This window comes from Neodiprion pinetum, chromosome 4 (assembly GCF_021155775.2).
Source record: "Neodiprion pinetum isolate iyNeoPine1 chromosome 4, iyNeoPine1.2, whole genome shotgun sequence".
NCBI classification, from domain to species: domain Eukaryota; kingdom Metazoa; phylum Arthropoda; class Insecta; order Hymenoptera; family Diprionidae; genus Neodiprion; species Neodiprion pinetum.
In genome coordinates, this window is record NC_060235.2 from 37,981,223 (window position 1) to 38,001,129 (window position 19,907).

The 19,907-nt window shown below is 36.2% G+C and overlaps 1 protein-coding gene and 1 long non-coding RNA gene across 2 annotated transcripts in view; one reads left to right on the forward strand and one right to left on the reverse strand.

Moving 5' to 3' along the window:
• LOC124217832 (MAP kinase-interacting serine/threonine-protein kinase 1) overlaps window positions 1-19,907 on the forward strand; it is a 92,312-nt gene that overhangs the window by 48,931 nt on the left and 23,474 nt on the right. Inside the window, exon 2 of the mRNA XM_046623928.2 lies at window positions 5,625-5,715. Within this exon, the coding sequence (XP_046479884.1) occupies window positions 5,625-5,715 (91 nt within the window). The remainder of the gene's footprint in view (window positions 1-5,624; window positions 5,716-19,907) is intronic.
• Window positions 14,214-18,077, reverse strand: LOC138190916 (uncharacterized). Its single transcript, XR_011177017.1, has 2 exons — window positions 17,974-18,077; window positions 14,214-17,113 (listed from the first exon to the last, which is right to left on the reverse strand). It is a non-coding gene; the product is annotated as an uncharacterized lncRNA (long non-coding RNA).

Below are 19,907 nucleotides of genomic sequence, written 5' to 3' on the forward strand. Positions count from 1 at the left end.
ACAATATTACATGCCTTCGACGTTATCTATATTCATCGAATCGTTGTACGTTCAGTTCATCATTTTTCTTATAAATTGCAAAATGGATTTATTATCTCCGGTAAAAATCAATTTTAAAAGGTAATTTTTTCGTATTTGATACTTATTCTCATATTTAAACGTGTAGCTCGGTGTGAACGGCATTGGGGGAGAAAAAAAAAAAAAAGTTAAAAACTTCACATTCTTACCACTCTTGTCACGAACACCTAATCCTCGAAACTTTTTGAAAAGAATTATCCATTCTTTACAGAAGTCTCCTGCATCGACGAAAGCAATTCTCAATACAAACGGTTGAAAAATTATTCATATAATCCTCCGTGCAAAAATTCATCTTGAATTTGAAAATTTTTAATCGATTTTTCCTACAGCGTGATTTTCAAACTCAATTTATGACAAAAAAAAATATCCTTCCGCGAGAATTTTTTCCTTCCTATTTATTCAGCAACAAGTTTATGACGATACGGAAGTGGTTGTAAAAAATATTGCTTCCAAACGAAACAGTCTAATTTATATACATATGTATATATACTTTATTTCTTCTCGTCTCTGTTTTTATCGTCGTTATAAGTTTCACTTCTATATATCCTCTCAATAAAAACCCTATAAATCTTATTCACACGCCGCCGATCACTACCGCGTTACGCTTTCGCTCATACATGTACAACATGCAGTGTGTCTGTGTGTGTGTGTAAAGAAATGAAGGAAACATACAAGCCGCGATATCGTTGCCGGTAGTGCAATAATTGATCCGGTACGAACTGGGCGAACCGTTATACACAATTAACAACAATTTCGTAACAATTGTAGAGCCGAACAATCGCCCACTGCTAATGTTTCACTAATCTAACCTAATCTAGCTTAACCCACTTGTGTATTATGTATTATTATAAACTTGTTTGTCTAGGGTCGTACATACATTATGTACATTTGCCTAGATATGTGTAATAATAGTGATCGACCGGCGACGAGTCTAATTGCGGACCTTCTTCGTTTTATTTTGAAATTAAAATTGATGCCATCGATATTCCGACTGTCACGACGTCTTTTTCGCGTTTTTGTACCGATCGCGTGTGTTCTCGTATAAGTGAAATGACACCTTGAGGTGGGATTGAAATTCCGAATTTGAAATGTTTCGAAAGCCCCAAATTCCGAGTTTTTTTTTTGTGGCGAAACTTGGAGTAAGGAAGTCAAACTTTGACGAAACATCAAAGTTTCGAATGGTCCGAAACCCGAGGATCAAAGTTCTTTGCTTCAAGTTTCGCCGGAAAAATAATTAGAGAAGAGAAAGGAAAAAGAAAAAGTGTTTTTCAATACGAGGATAAATTTGAAAACGAAAAGCAATTGCAAAAGGGTTATAAATAAATAATTGCGCGTTAACGGTGTCGGCGTGAAATTACAATTTTTGTAAACATCGATTCGGATTCACGATTTTGTACAATTTCTCGTATCCGTGATTCCCAGTTTTTCATTTAACGATTATTTCAATTCTGTCACACTTGTATTGAATTTTGTTCACCTGTCGATTCGCGTTATTAAAACCGCAGATTTCCCGCAATAACGCGTTTCTCGACGCTGATCACCGATTCCTTTTATTACGTTACATATATTCTGCCGTGTAATAATTCATCTAGCGATTTGGAATTGCCGACTTCCATATCGAGTGAATAACCCATCGATTATGCTGATTGTATGCATGTGTGTAACGCATTAACGCGGATCTATTCGACGTCTCAGAGATTAAAAATAACCGTATCAAATCCGTGATTAAAATAAACGTATCTTCACGCGATGGATAAAATTTTTTCCGACTACGGTAGTAAAAGATTCTCTTCATATTTTTCACCGATTCACCGAACATCGACTAATTTCAATTCGTCCTCATTTCCCGCAATCAATCAAGGGTTCTGAATTGCTTTTTAACAACCCGCAATTTCATCATTCAATAAGCTTCGATTCAATATCTAAATTATACCTATAATAATAATTATATTTATAACGGAATTTATCAACTATAGTTTAAATCTGTAACATATATATATATATATATATATATATATATATATACACGTATAAGAACTCAAGCAGTGTGTTTTAATTCCCGTGAAACATAAAATAGCACGGTTTGAAACGTGTACACATATCGCTACGCGGTATGAGATCGTTTAGGAAAGAGATACAGGTACGTGAAAAGAGTGAGAGAAAAGAAGAGTAGGAAATTTAAAAAAAAAAGAAAAAAAAAAGACGTTCAATACGAACATATGTGCCAGACTCGATTTAGCCACAACGCAATGCGTCGTACATGTACGCAAATGAATACACATGCAATAATATACACGCGCTGGTTCTCTGAACGTACATAGCCTATTATATTACATATAGTGTGTGTATAACTATGCGACGTTATTGAATTGATAAAAATAAATTAATCACCGTGTTAATTTCCATATAATAAGTAATTTAATGGTCGATAAATGTTTCCGCAACACATCGCATCGGATTTCGCAAAACGCTACAGAGAATGTAAAAAAAAATCTCGATACGCGAGATTATATTACAATCTGGCGAAAAATAGCGATAATTATAGAAGGGCGGGGGGGGGGGGGGGGCGGCGGGCGGCAACATATGTATATTGTACAAATTTTATACAATAATAGTAATAATAACGATAGTGATGATATTATAATCGTGACGAGTAATGATAACTGTGAAGTAACTTTGTCCAATATATTATACATTAAAACAATATATATACGTAAGTCTCTAACCTTTTTAATGCGTAGCTTTTCATGGCGCGTATATGCTGTTTAGCGTTTTTATTTTTAATAATAACTTTTTGTTTTATCGTTCTTACAACGAGGTTAAAAGATTGTCTTTTTCTTTTCTCTCTTCTCTTTCTTTTTGCACTCTTTTCGACTTTTTCCTCCTTTTTTCTTTTTTCTTTTTTTTTCTGTCCTTTTTTTACCTCGCCCTCCTCCCCCGGCCCGAAAGAAGACATGTGACTAAACGGTTATATTTGCACAATTGATTAAACACTCGTTCGCGGCTATAACGACACGCGATATATTTCACCGCGGGTTGAATATTTTTTTCCCCCTTCCTCTTCTCTTCGTTAGAATTATTATCTGCGGCTAATGTTTTTTTTTTTTTTTTTCAACAAAGGGACGTTGCATATAATTATAATAGTAGTACACTTCCATGAGTATATAATGTAAAGAGAAATTGTTATTTGTTTGTAATCGTGAATCATATTACTTATAATGAAATTTATTGTTATGTGATTTCAACAAACGTTGTTATGCGTTACACGTGCTTATGTTATTTTAGCACATGTATGTAGGCGCATACTTGCATAGAAATGACTCATCGAGTCGCTAATATTTTCTCATTCATCCTCATCCAGCACGATTATAATTATAAAAAAAAACTGTCCTGAAACACGAATCATAGTCGAAATTCCTTGCCGCGCTAATGTTTAGATAGCGGAGTCAAAAATAGAGATAGCCAAATTTCCCAAGCGACGTTTTAAACGGGACAAATTCATCTTCGTTATACTTTTTTAGAAAATTTTTTACGATTATTTTCTACTCGGTACGAAATTTTGATTAAAAACCTCGAAAAACCGATTCGTTTCTTATGCGACAAAGACTTTCTATGGGTGGGTAAACATTAAGGAGAAAAAAAAAAAATTCAACATATTTTTTGAATTGTTTAGAAACAATTTCAGGCGTGCGAGCGTCAAAATTCGATTTCACTCTTCTTAAGGAGAGGTCTAATGTACGTGTATATATATATATATTAATATATATAATATATATATATATTAATAAAACAGAGAAAGAGATATTACCGTAAGTTATTGTTATTACGGTCAAAATCGTCTTTATATGTGTTCCATGTGCGTTACGTCGCATCTATATTGTACATTATTATCGTTCAGGCCTCCTTTCGCTGCAGCAAAACGATGACTAATTGTAAAAGTACAACTGATGTGGGTCATCATTTTCTTTTCCAAATGGGCGGGGAGGAGCGGTGAGGGGGGGATTTGTTCGCGTTAATTAGTGTACAATTTAGGTATTACTCATATATTGTATACGAAGTGATTAGATCGTTTAATCAACTGATCGAAATTAAAAATAACATTCGAAAAAAAACGACAATTTAAGTCCAGTCTCGAAAACAACGGTAGGTATAATAGAATGAGAAATAAAAAAAAAAAAAAAGAAAACAGTGGGTTGCGTAACACCGAAAATCAAAGTGTCGATTACACACGGATAGGTATTATTTATGTGGCAAATGCAATCGCCAATCGGATAAAACTCGAAACGATAAAGATAAGCGGTTTCAACATTTGTATACGTGCGTGTGTTCATGAATATTTTTTGTATACACGTATTACAGGTATAATACATTGATTGGTGGGTGAACGAAAGACGATAAATAACAAAAACAGAAGTTGGCATTTCTTTTCTTTTTTTCAAGACTTGTCTGGGAATTACTTAGAGATATAACCCAGAATAATTATCAACCATTTTTTACCTGGTCTAATTATAGTGTCAGTCAGGTGGGGGTGAAAATAGAAGAGGAAGGAAGATCGTGATATGTAGGAGGGTCACAAACGTCGAATTTTCAGACTCGAAGATTTATTTTATGGTATTTTTAATATTCATAAAGTCGGTACATACACTGAGAAAAATTTCATTTCTTACAGTAACTAAAAGAATTGAGTAAAACAGGTGTCGTTAAAAAACTGTTTGAATATCGTTGGGATTACGAAAAACGAGATACGCCTAACCATTTTACGCTATCGTCGATCCTTTTTTGGTCATTGCAACGCAAAATCAGTTTTTCAGGTTTACTCTACTTTTTTAGTTAAATAAGGCTTTAACGTCAATTTATCGTTGCGCAAGCGTTAAATTTTCGCAACAGTTGCAAGAAAATCTAGCAACAGTGATCGTAATGAGAAAGAATAGTAACGGATACTAGACTTTCCGGTAACAGCTGGAAAGCTAATTTTCATTTTGTACCTTGAACCATATTTTTCGGTTGTGATAAAAAATGAAAAAAGGTCATGACCGAGCGGTAACTGGAACTAAAAATTTCTCTCAGTCTAGGAAAGTGGAAATGTAGAAAGATCAAAGTGTGGATCGAAAGCCATGATGTAGAAACTTCAGAATGACTTGGAGTACTGGAGAATTTTGACAATTCTGTCTTATAGTTTTTCGTACTTCAAGCTTCTACATTTCGTCTCTTCTGTATTCCGACATTTTCTACACTTGATATGTAATTCTATGAAACGGATTTTTGCGTTTTTAAAAAAAATCGCTAGAATGATCTTTCTACATTTTTACCATCACCTATTTTTATTTACCGATTATATTTATCTTACATTTAATTAACCCTCACTCGTTTTCTGATAATATTCAAAATTGGGGTACATATTTCTCTTCGTCGTGCAGACGGAAATTTTACATGATCGTGAATTTCGTTTTAATGAATGCATATTGTTTACTCGAGTTCGACGAGAATTATTCTCAAAAATATCCGTCGTACATAAATTTGAGAAATATCCGAATCATTTGTTTCAGGAGGAAGAGGTTTCGTTGTTGGTCGAAGGTAACGAGGAGGGGACTGAAACTGCGGAGAGCGGAAGTGGCAATTCAGCATCTTCGTCGCCAGGTAAATATTTTGTTTAATAATATACCGATAAATCGCTTGACATTGAAACCCAAACGATCTTGTCGCATATTACATGATATAATTTACATCCATTATCCAAATTGTCGTTCTCGTACGGATTGCCTTGCCGTTGGAAGTTCGTTCGACTGTGTTGAAAATGTAATTGAAATTAAAAATAAGAAAAAAAAAATAAAAATAAAAAGAAACGCGAGAACGAGAAACGTTGAAAAATTCTCGGGAAAAACATTGTATAAACAAATAGTCATCCCGTAAGGCGTGCCAGTGTTCGATATGTACACATATTTACCTGTCGCAACGTTACGAATCGAGTTCTAATATCCGGAAATGTCCAGTTTCTTTTCTTCCGCTAATGTTTATTTTCCTTTTCTCACTCGTTCTATATCTTCCTCGCAATACGTTGTTACACGCCTCTAAACGGGGATAAAAAAAAAAAAAAAACTGAGAGAACTCAAACACGCCGCAGACTTCGAATCGTTGTCTGTGGCGATGATTATGATAATAATGATAATAAAAATAATACCAATAACAACAATGATGATAATAATAAACATTACATTATCATACTCTTGAAATGCATAGAGGTGTATATATGTGTATGATAAATATAAAAGTGAAATGACTTTTCTCTCGAATGAGTAATATTTCAAACACTGCGCAATATATTCACCGTGCACATGGATGTAATATACCTGTAAGGTAGGTATGATGCGTTATATTTATAAATAAATATTCACATAAATGCACATTTCATGGTGTATATACATATACCGGCACAATCCGTTGAAACTTGAATATCTACCGCGCATGCGCGAGTTTTATCGGCTGTTCGCGCAGGCTGGCCATCCCGAGTTTCAGCTGTCAAACTCTTTCTGCCGGCGATGTGGTTGATACGAATTTTCGAGGTTAGAATCTCAAATAATTGAGGTAGCGACTCGGAAAGGCTTGGGAAGCATTCGTTATTGGGTCGGAAAGTTGATTCTTCAAAGAACGGTCGGAATTTAATGCTTTTGCTCTTTGAAAATTCAAACGTAGACGTTTTGCGTAGGTTGGCCCGCCTGCATCGCGGACAAGAATTATCGCTGCGGGAAGATTGCGCCGACCAATGAGATTTGATTATTTGGCGCATGCGCGGTTGATTTTCAAATTTCAAGAGATTGTCCCGGTATATACCTATGCACGGTAAACTGTAATTCAGTTCTTTAAAAAAATCTTCAATCTTTACGCCGCATGTGTTATGCCAATTAGTCGATATTTATCAACTATCATAATTTTATAACAATAAATTACAGTTTCACCGTTGTAAACATAAACGTTTAAACACTTTTGAATAAATCTTTGAAACATACAATTAATTCAAAATCAACTTTTCATCGAGTTGCAGCTGAATATTATGTGATACAGGCAAGTTTAAATTGCAAAAGTTGTCATTCCCAACATTGATAAAATTATCTTTTTAAATCCACTGAAACTTTAAAAACAAATGATAACTTTTTTTCTCTAGAAAATTCTTTTTTTTTACAACCAATAGCTTGCTCTCTGTAACAAATTGAAAGAAAAAAAACGTGTCGTCTCGCGTAGGGTTTGTCCTGAAAATCGGAGATACTTCATAGACGGCTTACCCGAATAATACTACAAACCTTCGGGATTTAAAAAATACCCGAGACATCGACGAAAAAAAGTGGCCGAGATGACGGAGAATTCCTTACAACGTACAACATTTTATTTCCACCATTTTTTCGTTAATTCTATCGTTCTAAAACTTTTTTCACCAAATACTTTGTACTCTAGTTATTATAATAACTTGAATTTCACAGTCGACGATGAGTAGATTAATTTTTATTCCTGGTATTGTTCTTTATCATGTTTTTTCTATCTTTCTTTTGTTCTATTAGACATCAAAGTCGATTTGATTTCTTCGCTTTCTTCTGCCAATATCTGGATAAACGTAAACTAAATTGCAATAATATGCATTCTTTTCTACCTCTTTTGACGTGTATAATAATTCAACGGCTCCATCTCGCCGCACGTATACAATTTTTATTTATACATATATGTACGTTTAACGTAGGTGAAGTGGGTATTTGGGTGTGTGGGCAACTTGATTTGGGTTAAGAATGTTTTTCGCATTAAGGGTGGGGGGGGGGCTCAAAGTTCATCGACCTGCGGCAAAGAAGTTTCTAAGCGCGCGTTAATCGCAACTTGTTTACCAAACAGCCGGTGCAAAACTTTATCTAGACATTCACCTTATTGCACATGTGAACCTGTTACACGTGTACTTATAATATGAATTTTACGGTTCTTTGACGAAAATCGAACGCACGGTTTTGCCGCTGACGATCGTCTTTGGGTGAAAATAAAAAGGGCGTTCAGCCGGGTAATTTGTAATAGTAGAAAAAAATTTCAATCGAAAAATACTGCCAACACTTTATTTTTTTTTCCCTACGGTTTACAAAATTGTTATTTTCACAATATTGAAAAAACAATATATCGTGGAGATCCTGCAGGTTAATGTTTTATTTCAAAGCGATAAACAAGCGCGTATAATAGGTGTTTAATGTTTCAACTATTCTATGCCAAGAGAATTGAAAGAGTGGGGGAAAAAGAGAAAAGATTGACCCTACAGTTGTAACACAAAAGTTTTTTCAATGCTTATTTTTAATACGTATGGTAAATTTTTTTTTTTTTTTTTTTTTTTCCTTACCTTTTGCGTTACAATTATTATTTTAACAACTGTCACGCGGATCAATGAATCGGTTTTGCTTTATTTTTCCTTTTTGATAATCGTGTACAGAAATTCATTAATTTTTACTGGATTGTTGAATGAAATTTATTTAAAAACTCCGTGCACGGTCTGCAGAATTTAAACGAATTGTATTTATTTTTACTGGTAATTAAAATTCAGGATTTAATTATAATATATGGTTATAACGTATTGGTTAAGATATATGGGAAAACATGTCGATTAAGAAACCAAAACAAAAAGTAAATAAGTAACAAAACTAAATGGAAAAGATCGTCTTGTTTAAAACGCGGTAAAAAGAAATCATTTAAACAGATTAACAACGATTGTTTACAGTCGAACGAAAATATTTATAACCGCGCGTGCGTTGGCGACAATTTTTCCTAATCCAAAACCAAATATTGTTCACTGAAATAATATCAACGTTAGCTGTATAAATTGCTCTGTCCATTAAGCGGTGAATTTAACCTTCAGAGGGCCGGCATTTTTCCCTTGAAATTCGATATTCTTTAGAGGTATCGCTTTTGTATATAAATAGTCAACACGTCCGGTGGAGTTGCCGAGTTATCTGCTGACTTCTAAAAGAACCGGGCCCTCCGAAGGCCCTGTAAAGGTTAAAGCGGGCCGAGATGAGCGGTGATTTCTAGTGAATTAAATTTAAAATATCCGTTTTACGCCCCGTTGGTTAAATTATTTATTCATGAAATGCAAACCCGTCAAAATTCAACTCCTCGAATCACTTCCAATGACGGACACAATGAACAATACACTGATTTCGATCGCGTTTAGAGGAAGATATATTAATTCGTCAGATTTTTTTATCGACAATAAGATTTCAATCGGTATATAAATATATTTCTGTTATCCATGGGCGAAGCAAAAAAAAAAAAAAAAAATCGTCGATTTAAATGTATGGGTAAAAGTTGATTCTCTTGTATAAAAATCTCTTGTTCATTCGATCGACATGTTTGTGAAACGGCAGAGATAAAACAAAAAAAAACAACTATTTATTTCTACTCATTTTTTCGTGCATCGGCATAAATATAATAATATGTGTTCCGTACGTACGTTTTCTTGGAATGAAAAAAAAATTTAAATGAAAAAAAGAAACAGCAAAACTTGTCGCCGTGGCGTGGAACAAAATCTTTGCTTGATTGAGAAAAAAAATTGACAATTAAAAAAAAAAAAAAAAAAAAGAAGAAAATCAAACAAGTTTTGTTTTTATCGACGAACGGATGTTTGTCTAACGGTGTATCGCGATGAAATGCTTTAGAATTTTATAGTTTTTTTTTTTTTATTTCTTCCACTTCCCACTGTTACATGTACGTTACGCCGTTCACGATTCTCCGTTCACGCATGCATATGTCTTGTACAAATTTGATACTTAATTGCGCGAGAATTGATTATTTTCTTCTTTTTTCTTTTATTTTCCTCGATGGTTTTTTTTTTTTTGCTTTCAGCCTTCTCGATTTGTCGAAATCAATTAAAAATTCTGACGCAATAAAACGGCGAGAGTACGTACGGAGTGATGACAATGTTTGCGAGTAATGCCAAACGGGTTTATTTTCTCGTTTCTTTTTTTTTTTTTTTCTTCTTCTTCTCCTCTCAATAATTATCTGCGCCAGCAACAACGATATATTTCAAGTATAAACGGAGAAGAAACGGGAATAAATGAAATGAAATTAAATGAAATGTAATGAAGAAACCTCGTTCAATTATTACTTTCTTATCTCTACTTTAATATCGGTAGGGAAAAATCCAACGAGTCGAATGCGTTACGAGCGCGTGATGTTACATCTGAAAATTTTGCGTCAGAAAACCAATCGTCCGTTTGCCTTGCAACATATGTATGCTAAAATTATGCGATTATACATTTATTGCAAATTTATTTATTCTATATGTATAAATTTGCTAATCGCAAGACTTGTGGCTGGTTTCGTCCTTGGGAAGAATTCCGGATGATAAGTAAACCGCAATTACAGTCCTTCGCGGCTTTAAGTTCCTGCGTATCATCGCGCGGAGTGTTTTAAACGTTTTTTTTTATATTCCAATTGTTGTTCTCGTTCTCCTTCTTGTTTTATACATGTATACACTTATAGTGTGTGTGTGTATATATGTATATATATATATATATATATATTTTCATGATAGAAATTATAATGCGAGTAAAAAATTTAAACAACGTTATCTTGATTTAGTCAATTATATTCGTACACACACGCATTGCATGCAAGCGACGTGTCGTTATATACGACTTACAGTAAATAAAACGTTTGACGAGTCACTCTAACGAGTGAAAAACAACGGATCAACCGTATACACACACACACGGATACACACATTTTTATATATATATATATATATAAATGTCTACCCCTACATATGTATGCACGTACGCAAAGGTGCAAAGACACCGTCGTACCTAATATGTAGACACGTTTAGTAAACATGCCTACGTGCACAGTGTTCTATCCGCATCTAGGCGAGTGTGACGTAGAATTGATTCGCGAAACTAGCGCGTATTTGACTCTACCTATGCATACTGGGTATACACGCATATATATCTATATATATATGTATATATATGTTTGTATGTATATGTATATGTATCGCACTCATTATTGTCAATTGTCACCAACAGCCTTGGAGAAGTTTCGCGGCGCATGTTTCATAGTTCGCTTTGTACACAGGCACACACGTATAACATATATTTGTGTAATAACGCGGGCGAAAAATTATACGTGTCAATTACCTGCAATGGAAGGAATTTTTCATACAGGCATAAGTGCGGCAAATTCGAATGGAAAGAAAAAAAGAAAAGATAAAGTAAAATCGGCCAAATCGAAATGAAAGAAAATTAATAAAAAATGGCAATAAAAAGCACTGCTATATATATATATATATATATATATATATATATGTGTGTGTGTGTGTGTGTGTGTGTGTATATTATTATTACGTATAAAACGATCACGTCGCGTATCGCCGGAAACTGTTGTATAAAATTCCGTTGAATGTTGCCACGGATTTATCGTTAGAATGACTCGGAAATAAGAATAACAATAATCTCTGACAGATTGCCTGTTTTTTTTCTTTCTTTTTTTTTTTTTACCTCACCGCAAGAGATCGCATCTGAAAAATAAACGCGTATATATATGTAATAACAACGATAATCTTTCCGGATCATGAATTTACGCCGAATTATGGGTTTAGTTAGTAGAATCGTGTATTTTATTTTACTTAATTTTTTTTTTTTTTTTTTTCACGAATCGTGAATCAACTAGATCGTATTACGTAATTAAACCGACCGATAATTTGTGAAAATTAATTGTCCGTTGCATCGTAATATAGGCAGAGCGTGTAGCGGCGAGTGCAAGAAACGTCGTAGTGAGAACGGAAGAGAGGAACGCGTATTCCCTCGGTCGTTGCACGCATCGGTTATGCATACACACGTGCACACATATGTGACGTTTACGAATACGTATACGCGTGTAAAGACGTACCGAAACATCGTATACGATACTTGGTAGTATCGTCTAGAATCGTCGCCTAGTCGAGCATCAGCGTAGCGTTTGAGGGATTTTTCAAATTAACGAATATTCTCGAGCATCGACGAACGCCTAACGTGTAGTGATTTTTGTTACGTAATTGCGTAATTCCCGATTGTGTATCGGTTATTATCTCCTCATGAATACGTAAGATGCGAGCTACAGACACACGCGGTTTCTTTTCACCTTCTTCTCTTGTCTGTGTAATTTTTATCGACTTTTGTTTTTTTTTTTTTCCCCCATCCAGACTCACCGATCAAAAACGATGTTGTGATATTTCGTCTATAGTATAATTGCCCGGAGTCTGTCCGTCACGGTGTGTTTCTCCCTACTTTGGGCCGGTCAATCGCAAATTCGATGGCTCAACGATTTCTAAAGCGAGTCGATTTCGTGTGATTTCTACCGATTCCAACGATTACGGGTGATTTCTCAGAAATCATTGATTATTCTGGCCTGTCGAGAAATGAACATTTATTAATTATCACAGATTAACAGTAATTAAATTACGATTAGGGATACGTGGGTATTAAATCAACAACATAGGTTGTTAATGAAATTGAAGTAATTTTTTTTATTCTCTTATAAACATTTTCATGAATACTTAAACTTTTTTCACTTATGACAGGAGACAAATGCTTGCTTATTAGTTGGAAAGTGGATTAGTGATTCTCAGTGATTCCCGAAATCACATGATTTTTTTTTTTTGCTCATTCCCCGTGATTTCCTATACATTTTGAGAAGTTGCGAGGAAATCAGGAATCATACGATTCGAACGATTTCTAACGACTTCTAGCGACTTCTGGCCATTCCCTGTTAGATTTCGGATGAGATGGTTCAACGATCCCTTAAGTGACCAACCCCTCGTTAAGACCACTCAAATATTGACTGTAACTGCAGTGGATATCTGTCATTGTCTCTTATTGTCACGTATATTCCTGCGTACACGTGGTCTCTCTGTACGGCAATATATTTCTTCGCATTCAACCGCGATTAGTTTCAAATTAACACCCGGCGCGTTCATTCTGTGAACCGAACGCGTTACTTCCTAAATGTCGCTTTTCTGTGATATTATATGTTGTGAGATAACGTTCAAATTGTTTCTGGAATTAGATTTTCGCACTTAATTATACCTTTTTACGTATAAAGCGATGTAACGCGAAACTGCACGCACATAAGTTGATCGATATAATGAATTGATACGAAAATTTGATTTTTTCATACGACTTGCTGCAACTTGTCAAGAAAAATTAGAGAATGATGTTGAAAATTACGCCCAGTCTGCAGGAAAACGCGTGGAAAACGGATCTGTACAATCTCGTCGTTTTTTTTTTTTTTTTTTTGCTTCCTTTCTTCTTTCTCGTTTCTTGTTCGTCAACTCGCGCGGTGAAGTCTTCTCTTTTTTGTGTTTCCCGCACTGTGACGGGCTCTGTTAAATAAATTATGAATATACATACGATGTATATAACATGCATTACACAACGTACCAAACATCGAACCGTTCAATATTATACAGTTTGACCGATATCTCGAAAGAGCATCTTTTTATTGATCTTTTGAACGGGTTTGAGCAGCGACTCGGCACAGAATTTCATAATTGTTTTTGCGGTGGAAGAGTAAGGCTGTTACTACGTAAGCGTGTAACCTAATGATAAAATCAATGGTTCTAGATCTTACTATACGTAGATAAATTGACGGTCAAATTCCCCCCTTCGTCTCTTTCCATCTTTGTATACGCATTGGCTGTACGCATGGTATGTAGTTGTGTAGATAAGCGATTGCTCGAAATAACTTCACTTGTGTTCGTTACTTGTAGGCACGAATCTTGGTCAAGTACGTGTTGCGTAATCGTCTTTTCGCCGACGAGAAGTAAAACGGTGTGCTTGCTTGTTGTAGAGCAGAAGTGACAAATTTTTCCCAGAAGATCGTTTCTCCTTCGTTAATTACCGTCAATTTTCATCTTCAATTTTATTATTCTCTATTATTTTCTCAATCGAACGTTCGAAATATTCAAATATACACGGAAATAGTGCAATACTTTTTTTTATATCACGCTGATATATTACGTACATAGATAATATATGTGCATATGAATACGATGAGAATAATACAAGTAACGATTTCAAACTTTGTGCGTTACACGTATATAGATATGGATGAGTGAGTGATCGATAATAATCTTCCAAAGACAATAACAATAATAATAATATTTATTAAAAATAAAAGATAGTCGTAGGAAAAAAAGTGATCGTAAGCCTTCACTGATAATGAATATTATACCAGGGATTATCTCACAGATTCGTATCACATTTTCACTCGTGTGCTTCTTGCTCTATTATAGAATGCGAGGTTATGACTACCGACTTACGATTATACCACTGCTGCGCATTAAACAATCATTCCCATACCGCAATATCTTTTTTTTTTTTAATTAAACTTTATCTTGCGTCGAAATGAGGGTTAAAACCGAGGCGCATGCGAATTGTAACATAATGTGTATACTTTTATCTCATCCGTTAGCTCTTTTGATTTAATTATCTTACTTTTGTTCAGATAAGTATAAATTGACAGAAAAACAATCAAACGGAAATTTGCACGCGCTGCAAATCTTACGTGTAATCGTCGTGCAGAAATGGGGGATGGAAACGATTTTTGCCGGTAAAAGAGTTCATAATATTGTTATCCGACGTAAACAGTTTCTCATCGAACGATTCCGTGCGCAGTGTTGGCTTAATCATTTTTTAATTTGCCATTCTTTCGTTTGCAGAGAAGATAACAAGTGAAAAGTTGAGTTTTTTTTTTTACTGTATCAATTTTTCGCGTGAGGATATCTCGAAAATTAATGACTTTGGTATGAATTAACACAGTTCTTTCTAACTAATAATTGATTAAATTCTGACCAAAATCGGTCGAACCATCCCTGAGTTTATGATAGTGAAGATGGAAATCCTTTAGTCGCCAGATTTTTATTTTATTATTTTTATTAATCCTGATTTTACGAATGAATTTTTTTCACTATTCTACCTCTTATCAGGTAGAAAAGAACTCTCAGACTCAAAACGATTTCTTCCGCGGTCGATCGAGACAAACATGTCTCGGATTTTAATATTTTAAACTAATTTTGTTAACCAGCAGCTGCTGCATTCTTATCTGGTTGAAGTTTGTGACGTTGTTGTAATGATGCATATTTCGAAAAAGTCATTATCTTGCAACTTTAGGATTACCTGAAATTTAGCAAACCGTTGATACACCATCAAGAAACTGAGATTTTCTAAATTCAACTTCTTCACTTACTCCAAAAGTGAAAAATATTAATTTTTTCTTTCATCGTTTCGATACGTTAACGTTACCATCTTAAACCTCGTGGATTTTTGCAATTACTTCAAGCGTGAGGGATCCATTGTTATTCTCACTCGGCTTTCGACAGCGGGATTCCAAATTTCAATCGCAAACAAGAATCTCAATTCTGTCCACGCACACATTAGTGTACGCCTTGTGCAACGTGCATATACCTGTATATGGCACACATATGTATATCTACTTGGGTACGTATACAGGTGCACAGTTTTGTACACGAAAACGCACTTCGTTGGTGAATGAATTCATTGTCTTCCAATTTGAATTCCGCACAACCTGGTTCTTCGGTGCTTCGGGAATTTGTGTAAATATACATTGTTATAAATATAATCCACATCCATTTTATCTATCTATAGATTATAGATGTACGGATACCGGTGTTTTCCTTGCATCGATGTTGGTAGACGCAGTTCAATTTCTTACCGCACCCTTATAGGTGTAATAATATTATGTTTCCTTCCATTTTTGATCCACGATTAAACCATTGTGTCATAAACTATTTACAATATTTACTTTTTTTTAACTTTCTATTTCTCTGATTTTAGAGAAAGAAGCAAGTTTTGTCCTCGATGGAGAAATGAAAAATTGAGTTTTCACCGGATCTCCACGTTTCAAGTTTTTAGAGAATCACCTCCAGTCATTCTGGGATGGACGTTTTGTGTCTGTGTATGTATGTGTGTGATGAATATTTTTTTCCGACGATATGTCGAGAGCGAGTTATGTGATTTCAAATGTGTTTGGTTCGAATCGACGCGTCTTTTCCAAACTTAGAACTGATTAGATTTTGGCTTTGATCGGTTCGGTACCTGGTGAATTATTTAGATAAAAAAATTCCAAAAAGTAAAATAAAAGTCATGATATCTTGAGAATGGATTAATGGATGCGAATGAAAATCGGTGTTGTGAGGTTTTTTGGGTCGATGATCACGAATCACGAGCTTTGCAGAGAACTTCGACGGTCCTTGAAATATAAATCACGTGTAATAATGCATAATGACGATTTAGTTGTGAAATTTTTATCCACTTTTTTTATATTTTCTTTTCTTCTTTTTGGCAGAATCACAGAACAATTGGTTGGCCGTTGTAGGTCAAGTTTATTTATTACTCCACTTGAATTCTCTGAAAGCACATAACTCGATGCTGACTGTATAACATTCGTAGATATCTCTCTGAAAAGCATGGGTTTAAGGTCTCTCCCCACAATTCTCACAGCGAGAAGAAATCACATCGATATTTAAATACTTCACAATTCGTGCGTAAATGTATTAAACTTTGATAAGAATTATCAAATGACCGTTTATCCATGAAATTTTCTGCGAAAGAAAAAATCGAAACGACATCCTTTCGTTTGAACGCAATTAACAAAATTCTTGTCTTTTCGTAAATTGTCCGTCTAGCCCGAAGAAGGGGGAAACCCGACGCTGGATTTGAGAACTGCCTGAAGTGGCGTTGGCGTGAGCCTAGAATAAGGTAGCGCATCGGAACGACAAGTGTGGGTAGGCATGAGGTGGTGTGTATTTAAAATGCCTCATCATTGGTTAAACCGGTCGGTTCACCGTTCCCTTGGACCAAGTCGCTGCATACCCGGCAGCCTGTGCACCTATCAACTATCATGTGTACATGTGCACACATCGTTTCCGAAGGAGAGAACGTGTCGTTTTCCTGCTGTAAGAAACGCTGGAGACTCACGAGCATGCCGAATCAGGAGCCGATAACAGAGAGGTAGAAAATCTTGGCTGCGAAATAAAAAAAACACCATAATAACAACAACAACAACATTAATAATAACAACAAAGAAAAAGAATCGTTTCGAACGAGCACTATCATTGCGCTATCGAATAATATGTTTATCTCGGTTTCTCTGCCGCTTCCGGAAGCGTGGTTTGCCTAATAAAAATACTCGGAAACGTTGACCTGCGGAGTGCATCAACCGAAATTGTGAGATCCTCCTGTGCTGCTATAACGTAAGAGGTGAAAGGTTTGAGGTTGAATAACACGCTCGGAATACGAGGTAGTTTTGTGCCTTCCGGTTCAATGTTATAGTTACTTATTTCTTGCGATTCCCCCGAAATCGCTACGCGTATAAAACACTCCGCGTTAGATTCATCTACGCGTACATTATTATGTACGTACCTTTAAGCTCTGAGCATCGTTGGATGTGGGATAGGAATATAATATATTCTATAACCGAGCATTGAAGAAGGGGAAACGAGGGGGATCGACAAAACTAAACACACACACACACACGACGTTAAAGTTCCGTCGAGAAGCGTACAGATTCCACGCCGTATATCGTATACCTTATACCGCGTCAGCGGAATTATTTCTTCAAGAGTAAACATCACTGCCGAAGTGAGGATTATCTAGCGAGGTTTTTTCGCATGCGGAGTTTCATCTTCTCATCCGGTATAAAAACGTACCTACGCGCAGAGGTATATTACCGAGGAAATAACACAATCAATGTTCATTTGTTGTACAATTTAACATTCCCCTTAGATAATTAAGATTTTTGCTACTGCGGTAACGCATCGGGGACTCTCGGTGTTACAGGCGGGTGTAACTGACGTGGACATCTTTCGATTAAATTCATACCTACGTTATATATATTTAACAGCCAGAGGCGGTGAATAAAGTTTAAGAGGCTGCGTGTACATAGAGCGCGATATTATCGGTCGTGCGTGAATACACATCGGCACACTCTGCATTCATCGTGCACTGAAAAAAGAATCGGCCGCGGGGATGGCGACGGAGGGAGGAGGGGAAGGGGTTTGGGGGGGCGCACCCGAGTCACGTAGTGCAGGATCGTTCGTTCTCGAAGCATCGTCGTAGATGAGCACATATAGTATGTAGTGGCAGAGCGGAGCGAACGCAGCCAATGCTCGCTGGCATACGTGGCCGATACGGGACGAAGGCTGCGCGCGCAGCAGCATCACAAAACAAATGCCACGCGACCATCGGCACGGATGCGACCGTCGCCTTCGCCTCGCCTTCTCTCACACGACGATGCTCGTATTTCCGCAACGGTTTTCGAACGAGTTCGCGACCTGATGAAACCGCGCCGATAAATAATTTGTCGCCGTTCCGTTTCTCATCTCGACCACGTTAAGAGTGCCAGGCGAACACCTTTTTTTACCGTCCGGAACTCCGATGCTGCGAACAACCGCAGACGTGGAGGCGTGTTTCTTTTGTTTTTTTTTTGTTTTTAATAATTCTCAGAACTATTACGCGACGACTCGGATTTCCGAACGTTATACCTGGTGGATAGATTGATTCGTACGCGAGCGTAACCCCACTCGTCAGGTGATAACGTCTTGTATCGCAGAACTTCGCTCTGTCGGGTTCTCAATCTCAACCTTGCGTCGAACCGTGTTCGCATATATGTATATATATATGGATACGCGACACGGAATGTTGTATATCCTACCTATGCGTATAATCAATATTGGAAGAGAAAATTACCAAGAAAAATAAAACCTTATTTGTTACGTCTGTATCGAAGTATTTTCTTCTATCCTTCCCCCTTCCCTATCCGACCTCGTTGATTAAAACAAAAAAAAAATTATTATGTCTGCTTTGCGTCAATCCTGCGGTTTGTTGTCGCGAAAGATCGTCGAAACGTAAATAATAATAGTCTGCCGTTGACCTGGCGTGATTTATTATTTGAGATCAGTTATTATCGCATATTTTTATCACGGCTGTAAGAAAAAGGAAAGAAAATGGCTTCCTAAACATTGAATGGTTAAACGTACGAAGGAGTCTGCGTTACGTTGGCGTTTCAACGTACGTTATTATACGTATGTTTTTTTTTTCACCCTATCGTCGGATCGGTATGTTATGTCGTTATAATGCACGAATCGAACGTGGGATGGATAAAACAAGGCACAATGCGCGGTACGGCAGGACTGATGTGAATTCAGCTTCTTACATACACATTTACATGCAGCCAAGGATCACGGGACAGGATTTCTTCCTACACGTTCGCTTGCTTGCATGACGAACGCGTCGTGCAACTAACACCTGTGGCTACAGCGAATCTCAACGCTCGTTCATTGTTAGTTAGGTTCAGTTGAACAAATTCAGAATTGTTACCTTGCCTAGCCGTCCTGCAGCTGCACGTCGACGCGAATCTGAATGCCGTCGTGGAAAACTAGAAAGGAACTAGGAAAAACAAAAAAAAAAAAAACAAACGACATCAATATTCGCCAGTCGTGTGAAGTTAATCGAAGAATTTTGAATTTTCGTAGATTGGAAAAGTTACCGTTTTGGCTAAGTTGAGCTTGTCGATTGGTAAACCAATAGAATGATTCTAATCAGTTGTGAAAAAACGGTAAAAATTAACCCTAATCGGGTCACATCTTGGTAGAATCGCACGACAGTCTGATTCTAATCAGTTGTGAAAAACCGGTAAAAATTAACCCTAATCGGGTCACATCTTGGTAGAATCGCATGACAGTCGCAACGGGTGAAATTTACCCCAAAAATGTAACAAGAAGATATCTAGGTATTGTTTTTAGAATTGCAGAAAAAGCT